Raw genomic sequence first — 25,602 nt, 5'->3', positions numbered from 1 at the left:
CCAGTTGTTTCTGGATAATCATCAGCAAGATCTTGCTTGTGTGTGATATTAGTTATATTCAATAATTTCTACACTCTTGTTGGGTCACCTTATTTTGGAATGGGAGTAAATACAGATCTCCTCTAGTCAGTTGGGCAGGTAGTTGTCGTTTAGATGTCACGCTCAGGGCAGCATCTGTTTGCTGAAATATGTCAATTGGTATTCCATCAATTCCTTGGGCTTTGGTTTTTGCCAATTCCCTCAGAGAAGCTTGAACTTCCTTCTTCATCACCATAGGCTCTTGATCGTAAGTTGCTTCATGAAATTCTTCTCTGTCAACAATTCCTTTTGGTATAGTGCCTCTGTGTTCTTCTTTCATCTTCTTTGATGCTTCCTGGGTGGGAGTAGTGCTGCCTGATTTCATTGACTGATTTCATTTGACTGCATGGATTACAATGGGAATTCCTGCACACCTGGTTGTGCTTATGCAAAACCTGTACTTAAACCAGAATGCAGTGGTCAGAACAGAGCAAGGAAACTGTGTGGTTCAAAATCAGAAAAGGAGTATGCCAGGGATGTGTCTTGTCTCTATACCTTTCCAGTCTGTTAGAAGAACAGATCATTTGAGAAGCTGAACTTTATGAGGAGGAATGTGGCATCAGGATTGCATTATGCAGATGACACAGCTTTACTTGCTAAAACTGAGGAGGGTCTGAAGTTTTGCTGCAGAGGGTCAAGAACTGTAGTTTGCAATATGGATTGAAGTTCTACATCAAAGAGTCACCATTGGGCCGATTGGTAGCATCATGACAGTTGGATAAGAGATTAAGAGTGTTAACAATTTCAGCTTTCTTGGTTCCACAATCAACACTTTGGTACCAGCAGTCAGGAAATCAAAAGATGAATTGCATTAGGAAAATCTCATGTCAGGGATCTTGTCAGAGTGCTGAAGAGCAAGGATTTTGGTCTATATAGACCAAGGTGTATTTTAGAGAGAGAAAGAGAGAGAAAATGAATTAAAAAAAACCTCTGATTTGGTAAAATAGGGCAAATCTGTGCTAGATTTTAAACTTTGGTGAGGGCAGGGATAGTGTGGGGTTTGTTTTTTTTGTTTGTTTGTTTTTTTCCTTTCTACTCTGTTCCCTGTATGTAGAATGTTTTGGTTACAGATAGGGTGGACAGTCAAAATGTACTTGTTGAATGTTGACTGGTTAATTTGAGGAGATTACTTTTTTGAGATTATTACTTGAGTACAATAACAACGGCAACATAGAGCTACGTTAGCCTAGTGGATAGAAAGTTATGCTACCAAGCCCAAGGTGGGTGATTTTAATATGCAGCCCTGAGGCCTGGTTCAAATTGTTTTTCTATCAAACATTCTTCTAGGTAGTATAGCACTGGTCTGTGCATTGCTGTACAGAGGTAACTCATGGTTTCTGTTATGCTAAACACTGTGACACTGAAATGCCAAATATGATAATGGTTACCAATGGTGGACGGTGGCACTTCCCGATTAAAACAAGCTTGGAAGCAGGAGTGGCATCCGAAATGGCTTACCACTGGAAACTCTATGAATGGTGCTCAGGCCTTTCATTCATAGGGTCGCTATGAGTTGTCTAAGACTTGACAGCATCTAACAACAACAGTGTTGTATGCTGTTGAAGCAATTCCAAGTCAGAGTAGCCTGAAAAATAGATAAAAATGCCTCCTAGGGTTTCCATGTCTGTAATCTTTATAGTAGCAGACTGCCATATCTTTCTCTTGTAGATAAGCTTGTGGATTTAAGCTTTTTTTTTGGTCAGCAGCTGAGTGTTTACCACTATACCACCAATTAAATACTTCATGTAAATATAACAGTTAACATTTTCAAAGACCATCTTTTCAGACAAAGTCACTTTTAGAGTTACCAGGAGTTAAAAAAGTCATCATAATTTTGGGAGGTGGAGGAGACACAACTCCATTCATAACTGCTTTATTGAAGATGCCTTAGTGAATCTCACCATACTAATACTACCTCACAGTATTATTATTTGACTTGTTAGCTTTAATACCTGTTTTCTTGTCATCTCTGATGCCAATCTAAGTATCCTGGCAATCTAAGTCTCCTCGTTTCTAGTTGAGTCTTCCATTTTCAAGCCAGAGTTAGTGTGGTTTTAGAATTGTTCGTCTCTGAAATTTATTACTGATTTGTAAAAAATGCTGATTTATAATGATAGTGGTAAAAGAATGTTATTTTTTTTATACTGTGCTTTATTTTCTTTATTTTCATCTATCTCTTTTCCCCAAATGGTACTTGTAGGACAAGAAAGAGAAAAAAACCTCAGCAAGTTCTACTAGTATAGTATATCCTGTAAGATCAGTTTCTTCAGAAAAAAGGAAATTGGTAAGTGCTTGTATTCCATACCTAATTCTAAAAATGGTCTCTATTAAAGTTTTAGGGTGCAGTGTTTTCTCCTTGTATTTTCCATTCCTCCCCTAATATTATACTCACTTTTTGATAGCCAATAGAAAGAAATTTACTGTTTCGTTTTTCTCCTTATCCTTTTCAAAAACATTTTTCAGAGTTCTTTCATGTTCTGATAGATCCTTCCTTGTAGGAACAGACAACAGTGTTTTTTATACATATGGTTATATTTGATCTTCACAAGCTCATTTTGAGGTAGCCAGGGCGTTTATATTGTGAGCATTTTTAGGTTTCGAAATTGAGAACTAGCAAGTTAAATTATTTCTCCAACAGCACAGATTTGTGTATAGCAATAGAGCCAAAGTCTTTTCATTCTAATGCAAATAATGGAAAACAATGAGAACAGATTAGACAAAGTAATACAGAGTGAATGGTGAAGTGCTTACTACATTCAACTTAATGTGTATATTTGTTATTAGCTGCATACTGTTTTTACATACTGGGTTTTGTTTTTTCTCCTATAAACTGCTCTTCCACTTTATTATTCAGTTCCCACTCATAGTGCCCCATAGAGTTTCTAATGTTGTAAAATCTTTACAGAAAGAGATAAGCACTTAACCACTACACCTGTACACCTACTTGTTGCCATAGTAACCTTTTTAAAGCACAGATTTTATCGTATTTTCTTTTGAAATTATGTCAGTCACTTTTTATTTTATTTTGTCAGTTACTTTTTATTCAGCACCCTATTAAATTTGATTAGCCCTTATTTTCCGCCCCCTCCCCCATCTCTTCCTTCCTTGAAAGAGTTGTCTGTGTCTGGTTATTTTCTCTGTGCTGCCTTTATGCCAGCCATCTCCAGCTTCTTACACTAACATTTATAGTTTAAAATGCCCTTCTCTTTTACTCTATTTTTCATTCTTTAGTATGTATTTTGTTCACTGTGGTGATTCCTTTGCCTCTTTGGAATTTAGTATTTTTTAACTACTTTAGGACTCTTGCCTCTTCTCCTTTGACATTTAAAACAGTCAATGCTGTTGAGTGAGGACTGATGCACACCTGACCTTCGCTAAGGTTTCTGAGACACTAAATCTCATGGGAGGTAAATACCCATCTTGCTTCATTGAGCCATTGGTGGATTTGAGCTGCACACCTTGGGACTGTGCCACCAGAGCCTCCCTTGACATTTTAGTCATAGCCTCATGTATTAGGTTAACTAATTGTACATATCATTTTATACTTTTCATCTTTGTGCTTTACCCTATACTCTTTAGTAAAAGGACTATGTTTTATTTCTCTTTTATTCTCAAGATTAACCCTGAATCTACAGAGTGCACAGTGATAAGATGATAGAAAAGAATCATATCCAGTTTTAAATCATGTCACACTGTTCCTAACAAGATAACTTCACTCTTTCTAAGCTTTAAATGTTTTATCTGCAAAGTACAAAATATCTGTCTCACAAGATGATTGAGAGGATATAAATGATTATGAGCCTACTTGCTAAGATATGTATAGAAAAAGTACGGCCTGTGAATTCTCCTAACATGTACTCACATAGTCTGCATTATATAAATGGTTGACATGTTTTCTTACAGATACCAGATCATATCAATACTCAGTGTTGTAATGCAAAAAGAAAGCAAGAATTCCAAAGGTAATTTCTCTTCATCTGCAGTATCTTTGCTTTTTTGGTTTAGAATTGTGAAACAAAGTATATACATTTGTAAAATTCATTAGTTCCTTAGATTAGTATGATTTTGCATGCAAATGCTATAGTTATGGCATTGGCTGTGATTATTGAGTTTTACAATATTACTATAAATTTAGTGTAAAATAAAGGCTATCAAACTTTATGTTTTGTGAATGCCATTTTAAAATATACTGTAGTTTTTGTCAAGTAATTTGAATTTGAAACACATAAAATACACATATCATTACATAAGCTATTGGAGTAGCTTTGGGTCTGAGTTAGAAATTTTGGATAAGTTATCCTTCCACAGTATTTGTTGTAGTGTGCCATCAAGTCAGAACCAACCCATAGCTGACCCTCCAGCAGGTAGTCAGTAAATCACATGGGAAGAGATTGCGCATCCTTCTCCTGCAGAGCAGCTGGTTGATTTGAACCAAGTGCCTGTAGGATTACAGTGCACCAGGTCTCCCTATAGTGTCTGTAATGGGAATATATATCTCATTGAATTGATAGAGTTCTAAAACTGTATTGACCAATGTGTAAGTGACTTTAACTTGAGAACTTAATGAATAATGAATGACATGAATAGTGAAAATTACTCTTCTTTAAAATTTTTCATTTTTTAGATGAAATATAAGTGAACTTAGTGGTGAAGGAATTGCTTGCCACTAACATGGGTAAATCAAGGTCCTAAACAGTTTAATTCATGACAGTGGTGTAGTTGATAGGATGAAAGTTTCTTTGAAAATATGAATTATGGGAAGACATTTAAAATAGCATTAAATCTGTAAGTAAAAACTCTTCAAGTCAAATTCCTTTCTGCTAATAAACAAATTTTATCTGCTAGTCAATTCTATATTGGAGGAAGTGTGTCTAGGATGCTTCTTCGAGGCAAGAGTGATGAAATGTAATCTCCTAGACCTTGGGCACATTGTTAGGAGGAAGCAGTCCTTGGAAAAAAATACCATGCTGGGGAAAAATAGAGGGTCAGAGAGAGGAAGACCCACAATAAGATGAACTGGCACATTGACCGTAACAGTGCATGCAAGGATTAATGCTCAAGCATTAGGGTGGCACAGGATATGGCAAGATTTCTATGTGGTGTTCATTCCTAGGGCTGCTGTGAGTCATAGTCCACGACACCTAAAACAGCCAATAAAAACTTGATTCTGAATTTTTTTGTTTTGTTTTTCTTCTCAATTGTCTTCTGTTTATTGTTATTTTACTTTTGATATACTACTTTTATATCATTAGCTATTGAAATGTATTCTATGACAAGTTTCATGTTGTGTTAACTAATTTAAGTAGTTCTAGGCAGAATTTTAATACCTTTTACCTTGCATCATTTATTTTAGTTTTAATTTCCAAAACACTTTTTGACTTTTCACTGTTTGTCTTTTAAGGGCACATTTTCTAGCTTTTGTCTGGAAATCCTGTGTGGTTGATACTGTTGTCTGCAAAATGTAGTACATTTCATGAAAATACTCCTGAGTTGTTCATAGTTTTTCTTCTATAAATGTCTTTTTTAAAATATCTAAACAATAGTGCTTTATTGATAAAAGGTTAATTTTAATGAATACAAAATTGCTGTGTAAAATAGGTGTTTTCAAAATAGATTTCTATATTCTATAAATGTCTTGTTTGAGGAATTATATATTTACAGTTTTCTATTGAACAGTGAGCTAAATGTCTGTATTCAATATGCATTTGTCAAGTATAGGGAGCTCTGGTGGTCTAGTGGTAAGAAGCTCTGCTGCCATACCAAAGGCAAAAGGTTCAAATCCATCTGCTGCTCCTCAGGAGAAGGATGAGCAGTTTCCTCCTGAGTAAGTCACGGCCTCTGAAAACCTTCTGGAGGGTCAGCTGTGAGTCAGTTCTGACTTGATGGGACCTAACAACAACAGTGTAATTTTATAAACCATTTATAAACCATTAGGGATTTATTGAATTAAATAAATACATTATACTTGGTTGAATTTCCCCCCTCACTTTCTGTCTTCAAAGTCTATGTTAATTAAGTCAAAGTATTTCTCGTGGCTTAGTGGTAAGAAATTGTTCTGCAGTCCTAAAGGCACATGGTTCGTGGGATTAATTGCCTGTGAAAACCTGATAGATGGAATCAGTAGCACACAACAACATAGATTTGGCTACTTCTATCATTTCCATACATTTTTCCCCCTGACCTTTTACTGTACTTTTTAAAATTGTTAATGCCATTATTACATAAATGTCTAGATTTGTAACTTTTGTAAAGAACAAAATAGCAATATAAGTGCTTAGCAGACATTTTAAATAATTTTAAAACTTACAGCATGTTTTCTGCTTAATACATGAATTTGTTTTGTCAGATAGTTAAAAACCTTTTATGAGCATAATTTGAAATGAGTAGTCCATTGTTTTAAGCTTAGTTCTTTGGAGAAACAAAACCAATTAAATATATGTTATTGGTTGTGTACCATCAAGTTGAAACCAACTTACTGCTGGCCTTCCAGCAGATTTTCAGGGACAGTTAACTACATGTTAGGAGATTGCCCATCCTTCTCCTGTGGAGTAGCTGGGGGATTCTAGTTACATGTCTTTGGGATTACAGTGCAGCTTCCTACCACTAGGTATCAGAGCTCCAGTGCTAAATGTATATATGGCTTATTTCATGGCCCACACATTTGTGGAGGATCATAAGCTCCAAGTCAGTGAGTCAAGCATCAAACTATAGGCTTCTTCTGACTCACGTAGTTGTAACTGATGAACCTACAAGTGGCAGGTCAGCAACAGTTTAACTTATGAGGCTGCAGAAGCCAGTGAATCCCAAAATTGGCAGGTCAGATATCAGGCTGAAAGTTCAAGTCTGTGTATCCAGAGGCCAGATAATGAGCCTTGTTAGTGGTGTGTATGTGTGTTGTTGAGTGTACCATTGAATCAGAACTGATCCACAGCTGACCTTCCAGCAGGTTTTCAGGAGAAATCACATGAGAGGAGATTTCCCACCCTCTTCCAAGAAGTAGTTGGTGGATTTGAACTACATGGCTTTGGGATTGCAGTACAGATTCATACCATAAGACTACCAGAGTTCTATATATCTGCCTACACCCCTCTTCTCCCACACATATATATACATAGATTGTAGGTTGTACTCCTAAGGACACTTGTATCAGAATAAGAATGTGACTTGAATAAAGGTGTAATTTGATTGGTGTCCTCTCCTAAAGTTGTAGTTTTTGATACATTTAACACTAATGTTGCCACGTTAACATATAGAGATTAGAGTTTACAGCACATAAAATGGAGAATAATTATGTAAAAGAATAAAATGGAGTATAAGCACATAATTCTGGGAATCATGGTCTGGCCTGGTTGAAATATCATTAACCATCACATCTATCCAAGAGAAAATCATCATCATTGGACCAGTAGGCAACATTGTGGTTAGATTAAAAAAAAGCTTGAAGTTGTCAACAATTTCCCGCTATTTAAATTGAAAATCAGTACCTATTAGAATAGCAGTAAGAAATTAAAAGACATTGCATTGGGAAAATCGGCTCTCAAGAACCTCTTAAAAATGCTAAAGAGCAAGAATGTCAGTTTAAAGACCAAGATCTGTTCCTGATCCAAGCCAAGGTCTTTTCAGTTATGTCCCATGCATCTAGAAGTCGAACAGGGACTGCCAAAAGCACAAACAAGTCTGTGTTTGCAAAAGTACAGCCAGAGTGCTCCTTAGAGGCAAAAATGGTCGAACTGCCTCACATACTTTGGGGATGTTGTCAGGAAAGGCCAGTTTTTGGAAAAAGACATTATGCTGGGAAAGGCGGAGAGTGGTCAGACAAAGAGGGGAAAGACTGTAAGATGGATTTATACTACGAGCTTAATGGACTCAAGTATATTAAGAGATCACGAGTATGGCATGGGATAGGACAAGTTAAGATCTGTTGTTCATAGGGTTGCTGCTAAGTCATAGTTCATTTGATGGTACCTACCAATAACATCACATCTATAATTTGAATACATGGTATTTTTTAAGTAATTTCCAAAATCTTAACAATTAACTAGTATTTAAGTTTTTGATGTTATGGATAATCCTATATTAATTTTCTTTTTATTCCATTTTTCATCAATTTTTAATACTTTTACCTTAAGAATTCTGAAAAAGAAATTACTGATTAGTCAAACTATATGAATATTTTTGGAACATTTAACTCATATTGCCAAGTTTCTTTATGAACCAGTTATATAGTTTTGTATTTTCTCTAGCAGCATATGAAAAAGTCCATTTTATAATCTCTTGTCAGTATTTCAGGGCCCTGGATATATATAAGCACTTTGCACTCAGCTGTTAGTTAACTGGAACCTTGCTTTATGCTTTGCTATTTTCATGAACTCTGATTTGCTTAAGCACATTGCTGCAGTCACTATTTCAGCCCATCTTGTTGAGAGCCTTGCCCTCTTTCTCTGACCTTCCACCTGTCCCATTGATGTCTTTTTCCAAGCACTGGCTTCTCCTGGAAACATGCCCAAAGTCCATGAGACAGTTTCACCATCAGATCTGTTGTTCTGTGTTGCTGTGAGTCATAGTTGACTTGATGGGATGTAACAACGAAACATTTGGAAAAGTTAGTGTTTCAGATGTGACCAACAGTTCCACAGAGGAAGGTCCTAATGATCAGCTTTCTAAAGATTATTGCTAAGGAAGCCCATATGAAATAGTTTAATTCTGTAATACATATGATCACCAAGAATAAAATCAAATGATTGGCTGTGAGTTTGTTTACACCTCTCTCCTTACCCCCACCCCCAGGGTTTAATGTAATTTTTAAAATCTTTAATAATTTCTTGTTGTTGTGAGGTACTGTTAAGTGGAGCTTGAGTCATAGCCACTCTGTGAACAACAGATCTGAACCCTGTCCTCTACTGTGCCATCCTCACAGTCTCTGACACATTCAAGTCCATTGCTGTAGTCACTATGTCAGTCTACCTCTTTGAGTGTCTTCCTCTTTTTTGCTGCCTCTCCACCTTAATTCGTTATGATCCACATAGTCAAATATATTTATATAGTAAATAAAACAACTATAGACATTCTTCTGGTATTCTTTGCTTTCCTCCAGGTTGTATCTGATTTCAGTAATGATATCTCTGGTGCCATAGCCTCTTCTAAATCCAGCTTGAATTTCTGGCAGTTCTTTATATACAGTTCTAGCTGTTTTTGAATGATTCTCAGCAGTATTTTGCTTGCATGTAATACTAATGAAAATTGTTTGATAATTTCCACCTTCTCCTGGATCACCCTTCTTGGGAATGGGAACAAATATAAATCTCTTCCCGTCAGTTAGTTGGCCAGCCAGCTGTCCTCCAAATTTCCTGGCATAGTCTAGTTAGTGAGTCCAGGGCTACATCTATTATTTGAAACATGCCAGTTGATATCCTATTGATTCCTGGAGCCTTATTTTTTGCCAGTGCTTTTATTTTAGTTTGGACTTCTTACTTTCTTATCATTGGCTTTTAATCATATGGTATTTCCTGAAATATTTCAGTGTCAGCCAGTTCTTTTTGGTATAGTGATTCTATATACTCCCTCCATCTTCTTTTGATGCTTCCTGGATCATTCAAGATTTTGCTCCTATCATCTCTTAGTATTACAACTGGAGCTTATATTTGTTTTTCAGCTTGAGAGATGAAGAGCTAGTTCTTCCCTTTTTATTCTCTAATTCTAGGTCTCTGCATATTCTGTTATAGCAGTTTGCTTTGTCTTCTTGAACTGCTCTTTGTATTCCTCCGTTCAACTTGTTTACTTCAACATTTTTTCCCTTTGTTTTGACTACTTGATACTCTAGAGCAACTTTCAGGGTTCCTCTGACATCATTTTGGTTTTTCTTCCTTCTGATGTCATAATTTTATTCTAATAGACTAATTTTCATTTTCTTAAGCTTCAGTTTGAACTTCCACATGAGTAATTGATGGTTTGATATACATTCAGCACCTAGTCTGGTTTTGACTGCCAATACTGAGTTTCTCCAGTTATCCTTTCTATAGACATAGTCATTCTGATTCCTGTGCAGTCCATCTGGTGATGTCTATGTGTAAAGTTGTCATCTGGTTTTGTTTTTGTTTTTTTTTTTGTGGGGAAGTCTTTATGATGGATGAGTAAATTACTGAGTGCACACAAGTGCATTATTTCTTTCTAGCCTTGTTTCTTTCACCAAATCCATACTTTATGACTACTGTTCCTTCTCATTGTTTGCATTCCAGTCACTGATTATAATTAATGTATCTTAACTGCATATTTGTTCAGTTTTGGAATTAAAAATTTGTTAACAATCTTCAATTTCCTCCTCTTTGACTTTAGCTGTTGGTCGTATAATAATAGTCGTATTTAACAGATGTTCTTTGTATGCATATGGGTAATACACTATCACTCACAATACTGTATTTTAGGATAGAACTTGAAATTATCTTTTTAACTATGAATACAATACTGTAATTCTTTTTTCATTCCTGGTGTAACATACCGTGTCATTGTCTGATTCATAGTGGCCATAGCCAGTCCATCTCATTTTACTGATGTCTAGAATGTCAATGTCATGCATTCCATTTCATTTTTCACCACTTCTGGTTTTTCAACACTTGTACTTTGTACATTCCTTGTTCTAAGTATCAAAGAATGTTTGCAGCTGTTTCTCATCTTTTTTTTATTAGCTGCCAATCTGGGCTGTACCAATAATATTATAACTTAAACTTTCTGTGTTCCTTTATTGTTCTTATGGTTTTCAGAGGTCTACCATTTCACAGGTTTAGTAGAAGAAAAATATTATGTTGCTGTTGTAGTTAGCTTGTATCATTACTATAGAAGTAAATTTTTTTCCCCCTATATAGATTTCTATTCAAGAATCTTAGTATTTTTTTATGAGCTTTTAATGCAAATAGCTGTCAGGGAGTTCTCTAGAGTACTGAGGAGCAGTAATGTCAGTCTGGAGACTAAGGTGCACTTGATCCAGGCCATTGGTCTTCACAGTTACTTGCTATGACAGTGACTAGGGAGGATAGAAGGAGAAGTGATGCCTTTGAGCTGTGGTGCTGGAGGAGAGTATTGAATATACTATGGACTGTTAGGAGAACAAATAAGTTCGTACTGGAGAGGGTGAAACCAGGCTGCTCCTTGGAGACAAGGGTTCTGAAGCTTTGTCTGACATACTTTGGACATGTTACAAGGAGGGTCTGGTTCTTGGAGAGGGACATCATGTTTGGGAGAGTGGAGGGACAGCCCAGGAGAGGAAGTCTCTGGATGAGATGGATTGACTCAGTGATTGGGGTAATGGAGGTAGGTGTTTCAGAGACAATAAAATTGGCTCGGGATAGAGGAAGGTTCAGAGCTGTTGTACGTAGAGTCACTGTGAATTACAAGTGACTCGATAACACGTAACAACAATATCACCTATCTAGCAAATATCACCTCTTGGTTCTTTCAGTTTTATTATTTTATGTTATATTTTTTAGGTAAATAATCTCATACTGTCACTTTTTTTTAATTTGTAATTTCATCCACTACTGTTAAACTTAGAAATTTCTCAGTGAGCCACTTTATGAGTTTTTATTGGTTTAATATCAATTATAACAACAACTAAATAATAATAATTTCTACTTCTGTCTTTAATATATTTGGGATGTATATTGTCTGGTATGTTTCTTGAAGAAGCTATTTTTTGAAAGCAGATATCGTACTTGGAAAGGTGAGGCATGAAGAAGAGGAAACCCCCCAGTGGGATGGATTGACACAGTGACTGCAGCAATGGGCTCAAGTGTGTATCAGAGATCATGAGGATGGAACAGAATAGGACAGGGTTCAGGTCTATTACTCAGAGGGTTGCTATGAATTATAGTTTCTTGGTGTCACCTAACACCATCACCAACAATAGTATATATGAAAGTATATTGTTGTTGTTATGTGCTGTCAAGTCGTTTGTGACTCATAGCGACCCTATGTACAACAGCCCTAACCTTGCTCTATCCTGTGCCAATTGCACTGTCTCTGACACGCCCATCCCAATTACACCAGTCACTAAATCATTCCACCTCATAGAGGGCCTTCCCTCCTGCACTGTCCCTCCACCCTCCCAAGCATGATGTCCCTCTCCAAGGACCCGTCCCTCCTTACAACATGTCCAAAGTATGTTAGATGGAGCCTCAGAATCCTTGCCTCCAAGGAGCCTCCAGCTTTAACCCTTTCCAGGATGAATCTGTTGGTTTTCCTAGCAGTCCATGGTACATTCAGTACTCTTCTCCAGCACCACAGCTCAAAGGCATCAATTCTCCTTCTCTCCTCCTTAGTCGTTGTCCAAATCTCTGATGCATAAGAGGTGATAGCAAAGACTATGACCTGTATCAGACTCACCTTAGTCTCCAGAGAGATACCATGGAAAGGTCCCTAACAGCAGACTTTCCCATGGCAATATGTCTTTTAATTTCCTGGCTACTGGTGCCAAGAGTGTTGACTGTGGAGCGAAGCAAATTAAAACTGAACAATCTCAATCTCTTCACCATCCATCCTGATGCTGCCAATTGGCCCAGTGGTGAGAATCTTTGTCTTCTTAACATGGAGCCTCAATCCATTTTGGAGGCTGCAGTCCTTGACCCTCTGCAGCAAGCACTTCAGGTCCTCCTCAGTTTCAGCAAGGAGGGTTGTGTCATCTGCATAAAGCAGATTGTTGATAGATCTTCCACCAATCTTGATGCCACATTCCTCCTCATAGAGCCTCCCAGAAAATCTGCTCTGCATACAGGTTGAACAGGTATGGAGACAGGACATATCCCTGGTGTATGCCCTTCGCAATTTTGAACCATGCAGTGTTTCCTTGCTCTGTTCTGACGACTGCCTCTTGGTTCAGGTATAGGTTTTGCATTAGCAGGATCAAGTGTTCTGGGATTCCCATTCTTCTCAGAGTCAGCCACAGTTTGTTATGATCCACATAGTCAAATGTCTTTGTATAGTCAGTGAAACACAGATATACATTCCTCTGGTATTCCCTGCTTTCAGCTGAGATCCATCTAACATTAGCTACAATATCCCTAGTACCATGACCCCTTCTAAATATGTATATAAAATTTATTTTTGCCCACATAATTAGTAATTTCAAAATAGTTGTTGCTTAATCCTTCCAATTTATTCTTAATGTTTAATGTAGTAATTTTTACTTTTTCTGAAGTTCATGTCAACCCAGTTTTGTCTTGCATTGGAAAACTGTACAGAGTAACATTATGTTTATGTAATATAACCTAGTTTTCTGTGGTGTTTTTACAGATTCACTGTAGAAGGTGATGCTTCAAGAAAAAGGATAAAAATCAGTTCTTCACCTCAAGGACCTGTTAAACTTCAAGAAGCATTATTTTCAAATGATCATCAAATTATTTCACAGAGTCTCTCGTCAAGTGTAACCAAGACAGATATAAATAAATGTGTAGATTTAAAATTTACAGGTATTAAATTGCCAAATGTTCAGTGTAAGCTTGACCATGAACTTACAAACTTTGGCAATCCTAAGATCACCAAAGATGTGAAACCTAACGTTGAATGTCTTACAAGTGATATAAAAAGGCCTCATTTACTTCCTCAGAGCCAGAAGATGAAAGACTTCAAGAAAGAAAAGAACAGTAAATTTAGAGACAGTACCGAAGTACAAGAGAAATACAAGAGAAGTGAATCGTCTCAGGATTATACTACGAACAAGATCATTAAAGAAATATTCGAGTCTAGAAGAAAGATCAGTTTCAAAATCCCAATAAAACCCCACCAAACCCTCCAAAAGAAGGCTGTAGCAGAAAAAGTCTTCAGTTTAGGTCCTAAAAAGTTAGAGAATAAGCAAGAGAAAAGAGAATGCCCAGACAACTCGCAGGTTTCATTGAATTTGAATAGGCATAAAATTGAATATTTGTTTACAGATTCTATATATAAAACTATTCAGGAGTGGAAAAGGAAGCGTCAAGAGCGTCAAGAAAAAAATGATTCAAGACCTGGTAAAAATATAACCCAGGTAAGATACTATGAAATAAGGATTATACTCTTCCAAAGTTTATTTAATGCATCAAGTTTGAGTTGCTATTGATAAATACTATCATTATTGATCATGGTGATAGATGGCTGATTCAAGTTTAGGCCCTTTATTTTGCCCTGTCTCCCCTTTAAAGCCATCTTTCTTAAGAAGGAGTGCTAGCATATGTCAAAGACCTGTAGTCAAAGGGGAATATATAAAAATATGAGGGTGAAAACGGTATTAAAAAACCCACTTAACATCTAATCCTTTGAGACAAATAGTTCCATTAACCCTTAAGCTCTTCTCTAACTCCAGGTACTTAACCCTCATGGGTTCATATTCTGAAGAGTTTATTCCTTTAAGACATTATTTCTTTATAGTGGCACCATGTCTTGGAGTGAAATAATACAGATTATAAGGGTCATAAAATTTCTGTTTTCATAGGCATTTATACAAAGAGATATAATTAAACAAGTTCAACTTTCAAGTATCACATAATTCTTTCCAATATCACAACAGAGGATTAATGAATATTTTTAAAAGGACTATACAAAGGGTTACTAAAAGAGGTAGCTTTTAAACTGAAAACTAAAGAGTGAATGAAGTGGGGTGGAATAGAAGAAGCAAAGACATTTTCCAAACTGAAACTAAATCCATTGTTTTCAAGTAAGTTTAGACTCATAGTGACCCTCCATCAAATTTCTTTACATTAAGAACTCTCCATCTTTTTTCCTAACAGTGCTTGGTAGATTCACACTGTTGATCTCTTGATTAAGCAGCCTGATGCACACCATCAGGATTTCTTAGAGATATTTCAGACAGAAGGACATGTTTGTACAGAGATCCAGCCTAAAAAATTGGCACATTTTGCTCCTAAATGGCTATGTGTGGACTCATTTTAGATACTATTCTCTATGGCATTGTTCCTATGGAAAATACATGATCTGAAAAGAGATCTTTTAGGACACTGGAACTTTAACTTCAGAAATTATCATTGTTTTATGAATAAGACTGGTTGTGTGAGGTCTAGTGTGAGGTCTTGCAACTATAGATTACAGAAGTCAGATAGATGCTCCTTTTGAGAAAATGGTCATCTTAGGAGACTAGAAGAGCTTGGGAGAGAGGTGTGTAGTTCAAATGATCTTGATGGTACCCAAAGAGGTAAAAAATTCATTCTTTTTACTACTTTCATAGAGGAAATGCACTCTAGTTCTTTAAAGTATTTCAGAACCAGTTCTGTAAAGTAGAATGAAAGAAAAGAACTTGACATTGCCATAAAGTTAAATGGTAATTGTTGCCATTAGTTAGTGTTCCTTTTATTCTGAATTCTAAGAAATAATATTTAAAATATGCATAGTGCATCTTCTGGATCTTTTAATTTCATAACCACATGTCTATACAGAATTAATACACAGGCGAGCTCTGGTGGCCTAGTGGCAAGAAGCTTAACTGCAATCCTAGAAGTACGTGGTTCAAATCCACCAGATGCTCTGCTGGAGAAGGAGGAAAAATCTCCTCCTGTACCAGTCAGATCTGATTTGATGGTACACACACACAAAATTAAAAAAAAATAATAATTAATACACAAATTTAAAGAGATACAAAACACCTTTATTGAGTAGTAGGGAAAATACATCCCCCCCCCCAATTATTGAATAAGGAACAGATACAACATAGGAGTCATTGAGTCCCCATCAATAATATCCATAGTACTAAGCAAATAGCTACAGACATGCCACCCCACATGGTATTGCACCTATTTCTACCAATCATTGGGTCCAATGTTCATTTCAATTTGATTTACAGACTTTACTCACAGTTGTGGGATATTAGGGAAATAGGTTGGGGTGCTGGGGAAGGTGCAAAGAATATCCCACAGTGCAAGTCCAAGTTTAGTCCAGGAGTCCCAAACCAGATTAACAACAAGATATAATTCTTCAGTTAATAAAAGTCCAGGTTCAGTTCAGTAGCACGAATAAATTCACTTCTGGTTTCCTCAGTCATACAGCAAACCATCTCAACGTTACAGGTCAGCTTTTCATTCAGATATCCAGCCAGTAAAACTATGCCTCCATCTTCAAGATTGTTTTGGTTACACCTTGCCTCAGCCTATTCACCTTACCTCCACCATCACCTCACAGTGTGGATAGTACTCTCTTATATTGTTCCCACAATTGTTGATGATTTATAAGACCATGTGTCTGCAGTTAAGGAACTAGAGACTTAACCTCCACTGGGAGCATGGATAGAAAAACCAATTATCAAGGTTTTTCATATCACAATACAAGTTATTGGAATGAAGACCTTTTAAAAGTATCTCTGATGGCAACCTTCCTGATCTAAAGTAATTTCAGTACAAGAGCAACAGTAAAGCATTCTTACCCTGGGTTTATTATTAACAACTGTTGTCTCAACACTGTATTTATGGCTTTGTTTTTCTCACTAATTCTTTTCCTGAAGTCAGTCATGTTCTTTAAAAGGAAATAAAGATAGTGACCAGGCTACAAATAATATGTTGTTTTGTTTTTTTAACAGTAATTTAAAGTTTATTCCAGCTATTATGCAGGTTATTCTGACTTGAAGGTGGCATCACATGGCATACTTCTGAGTCCATTCCCAAGATGCTCTGATATTTATCTGTCTGTTTTATAGATCTGTGCTGTCTTTGGCACTAGGAGATCATCTGTATTTGAATCACTCTGCAGTGAACAAATGGATAAAAGAACTTTAGAAATAGTTAAAGCAGGAGACCACTGTGATCTTAGTATATTGAGACAAATGCTGCCATTACTATTAATATTAGGATGATAAGTTCTTGTTGTAAATGCAGCCTTAGGTGGTTTGGAGGAGTAATCTGTTGGAAAATGAATTGCCAAAGAGAATATACCAAAAAAAAAAAAAAGAGAATATACCACCTTCATATGGGTTGTCATTAGGTCCCATAATTGTGGCTTGCCAGTGAAACATCTCTCTAACTGGACCTGCAAAACATTGTGCTGGAGTATTGTGAGCCAAACCACTAAGTTCCTTGTTTTAATCTGGTTCAGCACCATAGTCTGTGCTTTTCACCTGGCTCTACACTATCTCAGTGTGTGCTCAAAGATCTGGCCAAAACTCGCTTTAATTATCTGGGCAACAGGGAAGGATTGCCTCTTCTTCTCACACTGATTCTGCCAGACACAGGTGAAAAGGGGCCGGGGCCTCTCTCAAGATGTAGCCTCGGCCTCCTCCCGCATGGCAGCAGGTGCTTCCCTGGCCCTACAAATAATCTATTTTAAGAAAGCAACTACTTGCTTTTTAAATGCTCGTCTAAACAAAAAAGGTTCCATTTAAACAAAGCAAAACAAGAACAGACCAGAAGCGTTTACCATTTGGTAGATTTGTCATAGTATGCAGGACAGAAAAAATTACTGTTTTGAGACATGGCATGAGAGACTCAAGTGGCATAGTGACCTGTTTCAGAGGCTAAATACATTACACTAATTATTGGCAAGCTTTTGGTGGAGAGACACTTTCAAAGTAGTGTGTCACTATGTTTGAGTGGATGCTGCCATTTTTGAATTGGATAGTGCTGCTTTGGACTATGCTTAAAATCCAATGGCAAGAGATTTGCAGTGCTGGGTAATGCATATGCTGCTGCTCTTCTGTAAGAGAGAGATTGAGATTTCTAGCAGGGCTTCCACCTGGATTTTCTGTGTTTATTTCTGTGATGCTTTGTAAAGACACAGTTTGGAATCGAATTTGTTTGCCAAGTATCAACTAAATTTTCTAGGTTCCTTTCAAAAAAAGAACCAAATCCTCTGTTTCTGACTTGATTCTAATTCTTGGTGACCTTCCATCAGATTTCCAAGGCTGTAAATCTTTACAACTGGCGACTGCCCATCTTCCTCCAAGTGGATGGTGGAGTCTAACCACTGACCTTTTGGTTAGCAGCCCAGAAAGAAGAAAGTTGAGTAAATAACTATACTTGCAATATGTTGAATAAATACTAGATTAATAACAATTAAAGGTGGCTTGGTGGCAAGAAGTTGTGCTGTAATTCTCAAGGCACGTAATTCAAATGCACCAGTTGCTCCACAGGAGAAGGATGGGTATTCTCCTGTGCGATCAACTGCCTCCGAAAAGAGAGGCAGTTGTGGAGAGTCAGCTGTGGGTCAGTTCTGACTTGACAGTACACGACAACAATAACAATTGAGTCTTCTACACACAACAACAGTAACAGTTGAGTGCAGATGTTATGACTTCATTGTGTATTGATTTCCACATCTCTTAAATAACAGTTGAATGTGGTGGTAATATAAATATTTGGATGAGTTAAGGAAAGGTTTGCTTAAGGTAGAGATACTTAAGCATAGTTTTGAAGACTATATAGGATAAAAGAAAATTCTCTCCAGGCAGGGCAGAGGGCCATTGTATATAATGCCATGAAGTTGGGAGATCTTATGGTACTTAAGGATTTACAGCCCTTGAAAACCTGTGGGGTAGTTCTATCCTATATGGTTGCCACAAGTCAGAATGGATTAAATAACAATGATTTGCTTTGATTAACTTAAAAATTTAAAAAAAATGCAATATGGGAGAGGAAGAGGAACAATTAAAAACACACTGAGACTTTTATTTGTTTTCAGAGACAATTGATAATGAAGAGTGCTGTTGAGTTATTTAAGATGAAAACTGAATTCCTAGTACTACATTGCTGCATATGATATATTTATTTAAAAAGAATCTGGAATTTATACCCAAGTAGCGCTGCTGGTTGAAGAAATCCACTTATAACTGAATGATTGACAGTTGAAACTCACCAGCTGCTCGATGGGAGAATAATGTGCAAATCTACCTCTGTAATTCCAAGATAGCAGTCTTGGAAACTTATGGGACAGTGTATTCTGCTTAATAAAGGGTTGCTTTCACTCTTATTTGGTGGCATTAGGCTTATGGGTCATTTTACCATAAATTATTTTTGGTTGCCATTCAGTTGTCAATTCTGACCCATGGTGAGCCCCTGTATACAGTATAGAAATGTCCCATAGGGTTTTCAAGTCTGTTACCTTTAGAAACAGATTGTCAGACCTGTCTTCCAAGCCGTGAGTTAATTAAAATTTCCAACCTTTTAGCTAACAGTTTAGCATTTAACCTTAGAGCTTCCTTTGAAATACATATGACTTTGGAGTTCTCTTCAGGACTTTTTAAATTTAGTAGTGCTTTTGTTGAGCTCAAATTCAAAGTTTTACAAGTCTCACCCACTAAGGGAAAAAAAAAGCTTATGTAAAATTGCCACTTGTAAGCTTTCAAGACCTTTCTACTTACCTCTAGTCCTTGGTGCTCTTAACTACTTAAAAATAGGACTTCATATTCCAGCCATTTCCTCTCTGCTATATTATCATTTTCAAAAATTGTCTTTTTGTTTTCTCATATAACTTTAAAAATGGTTCACCTATTCACAGGTGAAAATACCCCACCACTGAAGGTTCTTTTCTATATTTTAAAATGGCATATAGCTTTATCTTTGGAATCTGATTATGTTTAGAAAATGTGTAGGAATGAAGAAACTCTAAGACATTTCAATCATTTATCATGGCTTGAGACATTTCTATGGCATTGGGATTGACTCATAGCTAACCCTCAAGTAGGTTTTTTGGAGACTGTAAATTGCACAGGAGGAGATTGCCCATCTGTTTCCCACATTGTGGATTCGAACTGCCAGAGAGGGGCTACCTTTGGATTAGTAGAACAACTCTGCCCACTGCTGTTACCTGCTTTCAAGTTGGAAACAATTCCTAGTTGACCATCCAACTTTTCAGAGGTTGTAAATCACAATTGGGGAGATTGTCCATATTTCTCCTGTGGAGCAGCTGGTGGATTCAAACCTTTGAAGTGACAGTGTAGCCCTTTGCTACTAGACCACCAGAGAGCTCCTTTCTATCCACGTGGCCGCAAAAAATCCACCTAAAATTCATTACTGTCGAGTTGGAACTGCCTTATATCTGCCATTCAAGCAACTTTTCAAAGGTAGTAAATGGCATGGGAGGAGATTGCCCATCTTTCTCCCACAGAGTAGCTGGTAAATTTGCACTGCCTGGTTTTGTATTGGCAGTGCAGTCCCTTACCCAGGGAGCCCTAATTCCTCAGCATACAGTTATTTTCCTTAAATCATTCATGTATTTTAAAAGGAAATTCTATATATTACAACTTTTCACTGGCTCCCCCCCCCCCCCCATAACAGCTCTCACCTAGGTGCAGTTTTGCCTGCCAGAGGATATTTGATAAAGTCTGGAGTTATTTTTGATTTTTACTACTTGCAGGGGTGGGAGATAGGGGGGAAGGGTGCTACTGACATCTAGTATGTAGAGGCCAGGGATGCTGTTAAACATCTTACAATGTACAGGACAGTCCCTGACAACAAAAAGTTACTTAGTAACTCATTGTCAATAGTGCTGAAGCTGAAAACCTTGCTTTTGGTGTATGCTTCATTCTTAACTAAGGAAATTACTTTTTGTTCCAGGGTCTTGAAGCCTCCTGTTCTTCTATGTCACCTGAAAGTGCTCAAGACACAGATGAAGAGGTTACTGATAGACTTATCTACTTTGAATATTTTTAATGCAATTAAGTTAAACAGTTCTTACTTTAAATATAAAAATAATTATAAAGGCTTGGTAAGATGAAAGTAACAGTGATATCTGTTTTAAAATCAGTAAGTTTTTAAAAAGCTGTCAATAACTGGAAAACGTTTACTAACACCATCTTTTTTGCCATTGTTTCCAGTATACTCATCATTTGTGAATAAAGAGGAGGGAGTCAGTGGCCCACATATTATCTAAAATTTGTATTTTGTCATGCTTTTATAAATTTATGCCTCAGGCTGACAAAATACTATACAATAGTAATAATAAGTTTTTACTTTGTCTTCCTAGTCAACAGTCTTACAGAAAAATCTGTTGAGTACACAAATGTCTCTTATCTCTTGCTTCATTTTCCAATCAGGACTTCCTGATTGACCCTGATAGAATTAGTGGCTAGAATTTTATGTTCTCTGTTCTTGAAATAATATTAAATTTATAGAATACCTTTTCTATTAAAAGAAGACTTTGAATTAATACTGGTTCTTTTTTATTTGTAATAGGCAGTTATATTTTTCTATCTTTGGGTCAGTGCCTCTTGATAAAATGAAGAAAATGTCTTACCTCTCTTTTAAAGAATAAAGAACCAAACTAGATTATATGCTCGTTTATTGATACCTATTGATGTTAGGTAACTAGTTTAAATCTTTGACGGTTCATAAACCATATGAGAAATATTAAGGGGAAAAAACTTAGCAACCAGAAAAAACTTATTTTGAAAGTCTACAGTGTACCTGGTTTTATGTGAAATGCTTCTCAAAGCTTATATTATTAATTAGCACAAAATCTGAAAGGATCTAGGTATTTAATGTTCATATTTTACAGATGAGCAAACTGAGACTCAAAAGTTAATTTGTAAAAAAAAGTTAAATTGTTTGCTTTAGTTTACATAGAACTCTTTTTGAAGCTACATGTATTTGTAAATCCTTCTTTTTTCATGCTGCCTCCATGTTTTTGTAAATGTCTTCTTTACACAGACTTCATCTTATGTGACCTTTTACCTTTCTTTTATTAATTTTCAAAGTAAATAATTTAAAAGAATTTATCATGAGCCTTTTACAATTTAGATGCAGATAGTAGAAGAGCTTCATGCAGCCCGTGTGGGAAAAAGCATGGATTTACCTGTGGTTCCATCTTCTGGAGAGATAATGAGTATGGAAATTGACTTGGTGGAAGAGGATATACATTCTTCTGCGGGTATAATTTATATGTTACTATTTGTGCACTAGGTGTTGTGCTGTTAACTGAAAGGTTAGCAACTTCAATTTACAAACTGCTGCAAGGGAGAAAGATGGACCGTGTTCTCCTCTATTAGGTTTAGAATGTCAGAAATCCAGTGAAGGGTTGAAATGAATTAGAACCTACTTAACGGGCAGTGAGATTGGATACATTTTGTTCTGTTTTAAGAATAATATGCCAGTATAAAAGAGAAAGATGCTAAAATGAAGTGCCTTAGCTATAAGAATTAAGTATAATATTTTGTCTTATAATTTATATTTCTTACACATGATACACTTGGATATAGCATCTCTTTTTTGTCAAGGTGCACAAATTGGCATATCTTTTTATTCTTCCTTGAAATCATAATTTTTAACAATTGCAGTGATGAAAAAAAACAACTGCAGTGATGAAGTAATGAAAAAATGTAAATTGCTCGATTATCTTCATGCATTTACTTTTTATATTTTCAAATTTTTGTTGTTCTTGTGACTGGAAGAAAATAAAGATAGACTTATATAAAATTCATTATTATACTGTTTTCAGTTGCATACATAAAAGTTGTAATATGCCTTAAATACACTTGGCATTTTCTAAATTATTAAGTTCTTCCATGTGTATTAATTTATTTGATCCTCACAAAAGCCTTTGAAGATAATAATCTTGCATTATGTGGTTTGGGTTTATCCATATTTATCTTTTCAATAATATTTCGCTCAAGCTGTATTAAAACTGGCTTATAATTCCAGAGTATACAGCTACTACTAATATAAGACAAAGTTTAGAAGCATGTTATTATGATAAGTCAGTTTATCATTTAAAATTCTCCCCCAATTATATTCTAAAATATAAATATAAATGTTAAATAATTTAACATTGATTACAATTCTTTTTCTTAAGAATTGGTATTAAAGCTATTTTCTCTTTAAAAGAAAGCTATAAAAATCCTTTATTATAAAAGTTTTAGTTAACATATGTCCATCATCAGGTACAGTAAAGCTTGTCAATATTGGAACCTTTGTAAGGTAGAAATTAGACAGGTGGAAAGCCCAAATATTTTCCGTTATAACAAATTATAAGACAACACCCTCTCAATGCGGGAAAATGTCTAAGACCTAGAAGACAAAGGCTGTCCCTTCAGGTTCTGGCTCTTCTAGGTTTCCCTGCCTCATGAAATGATGATTAGATATTAAAATCATAACTTTGTTCTTTTCTAGAAAATACTGCTTCAGAGAAAAAGCTTCTCATTGTTATTGACACAAATATTCTAATGAATCACCTCAAATTTGTTAGAATTTTGAAGACTACAGAAATACCAGGTATTTATAAAACATATTAACTGATTATGACTTTCTTTAACTAGAGTAGAGATTTTAAATTATGAGTACGAATAGTATTCACATTTAGATATGCTATTAAACATGTATATTAAGCATCATAATCTAAAGTAAATAAGAACTTCCACAAGTTAGTAAGGGAACGCTGGTGGTGTAGTTCATTGTGAGTTGTGCTGCTAACGCAAAGGCTGCACTTTGGTAGTTCTAATCCACTAGCAGCTCCACAGAAGAAAGATAGACAATCTCCTTCCATGGGGTTAACAGCCTTGGAAACCCAATAAGAGGGTCAGCCAGGAGTCAGAACTGGAATGAATTTAGGGTGGCCACAGGCTAATCTGGGAATCTACATTTACTTTTCCCAGGCCTAGTGGCAAGAAGCTGCACTGCAGTCCCAAAGTCACACAGTTCAAGGCCACCTGCTGCTCTGTAGGTGAATGATGGGCAGTCTATTCCCACATGATTAACTACCTCTGAAAACCGACCGGAGGGTGAGCTATGGGTTGGTTCTGACTCTACAACAACAACAACAATCCCTTTGTGGATAGCATAAACTTACTACTCTTTGATTAGCAATATTTCTTTTTATCACATGCTTTTGGCATATGAGTAAAAAAAGAAAAAAAAACCCCACTCCACCATGTTTTTATGTATTCTCTCTCTTTTTATATAGTGAGTTCTTTAATGTTAGTTACTGTGTGCTCTAAAACTTTGCATTTCTCTACAGCTGATTGATATGTTGTTATGTACCACTGAATTGGGACTGTCTTAATAGCTGATCTTCCAAAGGGTTTTCAGAGGCAGTTAATCACATTGGAAAAGATTGCTCATAATAACTCAATGAGTATTTGCTAATTTTTTCTTTCTTTTTTAATATTAATTTCAATGAAAATTTACAGAGACTGGATTTCCATTCATTCATTGTTGCACTTTTCTCCTCTCCCAACCTTCCCCCCTAGTACACTACCTTTTTGGAAAAATAAAAGAAAAATTCTTTCATTGTTTTACAAATCCTCACCCCCAGGTCCACTCCACTATACAGCCTTCGCTCTGGACTCCTATCATGACAAAAATACCTAATCACATACCCTTTTAAACAGTTTTCTCCCTCATCTGTTTCAAGGCAGTATATATTATTGAACCCATCTTTCTCAGTCTCCCCCCAACCCTGAGGTCAGTCCTGTTTTACAACTGTGGCACCATGCAGTATTTATCCTTTTGTGACTGAGAGTAAGAAATCTTTTTAAATTTTTAGGCTTTGATAGATTTGTCTTGATAATTCCCTGGGTTGTTGTGCAAGAACTAGATCGACTGAAGACGGGAGAACTACTAAAGCATGTCCAGCATAAAGCTATACCTGCAGTTCATTTCATCAATGACAGTCTGAGAAGTCCAGATAGAAAACTATGGGGTCAATCAATACAACTTGCATCTCAAAAACTTTGTAAGTATTGTTCTCTTAGGGTGCTCCTAATCAATTAACGTTGTTTGAGTATTAACTAAGTAATAGAAGAAAATATTGCAAAGCTGTTTAAAAATTTGTGACTATTGGAATGTAAAATAGCAGGATATTTTACGTGATGATTTGGGAATATTTTATTAGGTTTGCTGCTGTTGTTAGGTGTTATCAAGTCAAATATGACTCATAGCTACCTGAAGCACAACAGACCTGAATCCTGTTCTCTCCTGTGCCATCCTCATTAGCTCTGATCTACTTGAGCTCTTTGCTATTGTCACCATGTCAATCCATCTCATTGGATATCTTCCTTTCTTTCCCAGATCCTCCACCTTTCCAAGCATAATAACTCTTTCCAAGGAATAACCTCTCCTAGCAACATATTTGAGATGTTCTGTGAAGGCCTTTTATTAACTTGCTTCTCCTAAACTGTATGGGTAATTAGATTATCTCTAATTTTCAGATAGAGACTGAATTGCCCTCTGCATTTAGTTCTTTATATTGCAGTACTTTGGATCAATATGTTTAAATGCCATTGCTGCACAACGAAGCCATTAATTTATCTCAGTTTCTATTCTACCACTTCATATATTTGAGGCAGGCATTACTCATCTTGTGGTTTGTCAGAATTTATAATAGGGAGGTTTGTCAGAATCTGAATGCCTATAGATTTCCCCCTGAGGTTACAAATTTTTAAAGATTTAAGTAATTTTCTAATTACTTTAGGTCTGGAACCTAATTTTTTTTATATTTGTGTGTATGTGTGTATATATGTGTGTGTATGTGTTTGTGGAGGGAGGGGCATACACAGTTGTTTGTGAGGTAAACTTTTAAAAATATTATTATTACTATTATTATTTTTCTTCTTAATACTTTTATTTGTCATGG

At 36.1% G+C, this 25,602-nt stretch overlaps 1 protein-coding gene and 1 pseudogene across 1 annotated transcript in view; one reads left to right on the top strand and one right to left on the bottom strand.

Annotated features, from left to right (window-relative positions):
• Window positions 1-25,602, top strand: part of SWT1 (SWT1 RNA endoribonuclease homolog (S. cerevisiae)) — a 147,069-nt gene that overhangs the window by 16,346 nt on the left and 105,121 nt on the right. Inside the window, exons 3-8 of the mRNA XM_006901321.1 lie at window positions 3,982-4,040; window positions 13,360-14,089; window positions 20,592-20,651; window positions 21,774-21,903; window positions 23,142-23,243; window positions 24,514-24,702. Of these exons, the coding sequence (XP_006901383.1) occupies window positions 3,982-4,040; window positions 13,360-14,089; window positions 20,592-20,651; window positions 21,774-21,903; window positions 23,142-23,243; window positions 24,514-24,702 (1,270 nt within the window). The remainder of the gene's footprint in view (window positions 1-3,981; window positions 4,041-13,359; window positions 14,090-20,591; window positions 20,652-21,773; window positions 21,904-23,141; window positions 23,244-24,513; window positions 24,703-25,602) is intronic.
• LOC102865099 lies at window positions 16,679-20,460 on the bottom strand (annotated as a pseudogene).

Source organism: Elephantulus edwardii, unplaced genomic scaffold, assembly GCF_000299155.1.
Source record: "Elephantulus edwardii isolate Elephantulus edwardi_28Jun2011 unplaced genomic scaffold, EleEdw1.0 scaffold00318, whole genome shotgun sequence".
Classification (NCBI taxonomy): Eukaryota; Metazoa; Chordata; class Mammalia; order Macroscelidea; family Macroscelididae; genus Elephantulus; species Elephantulus edwardii.
The sequence above is the reverse complement of the archived record's forward strand: the minus strand, read 5'-3'. Positions and strand labels throughout refer to the sequence as shown.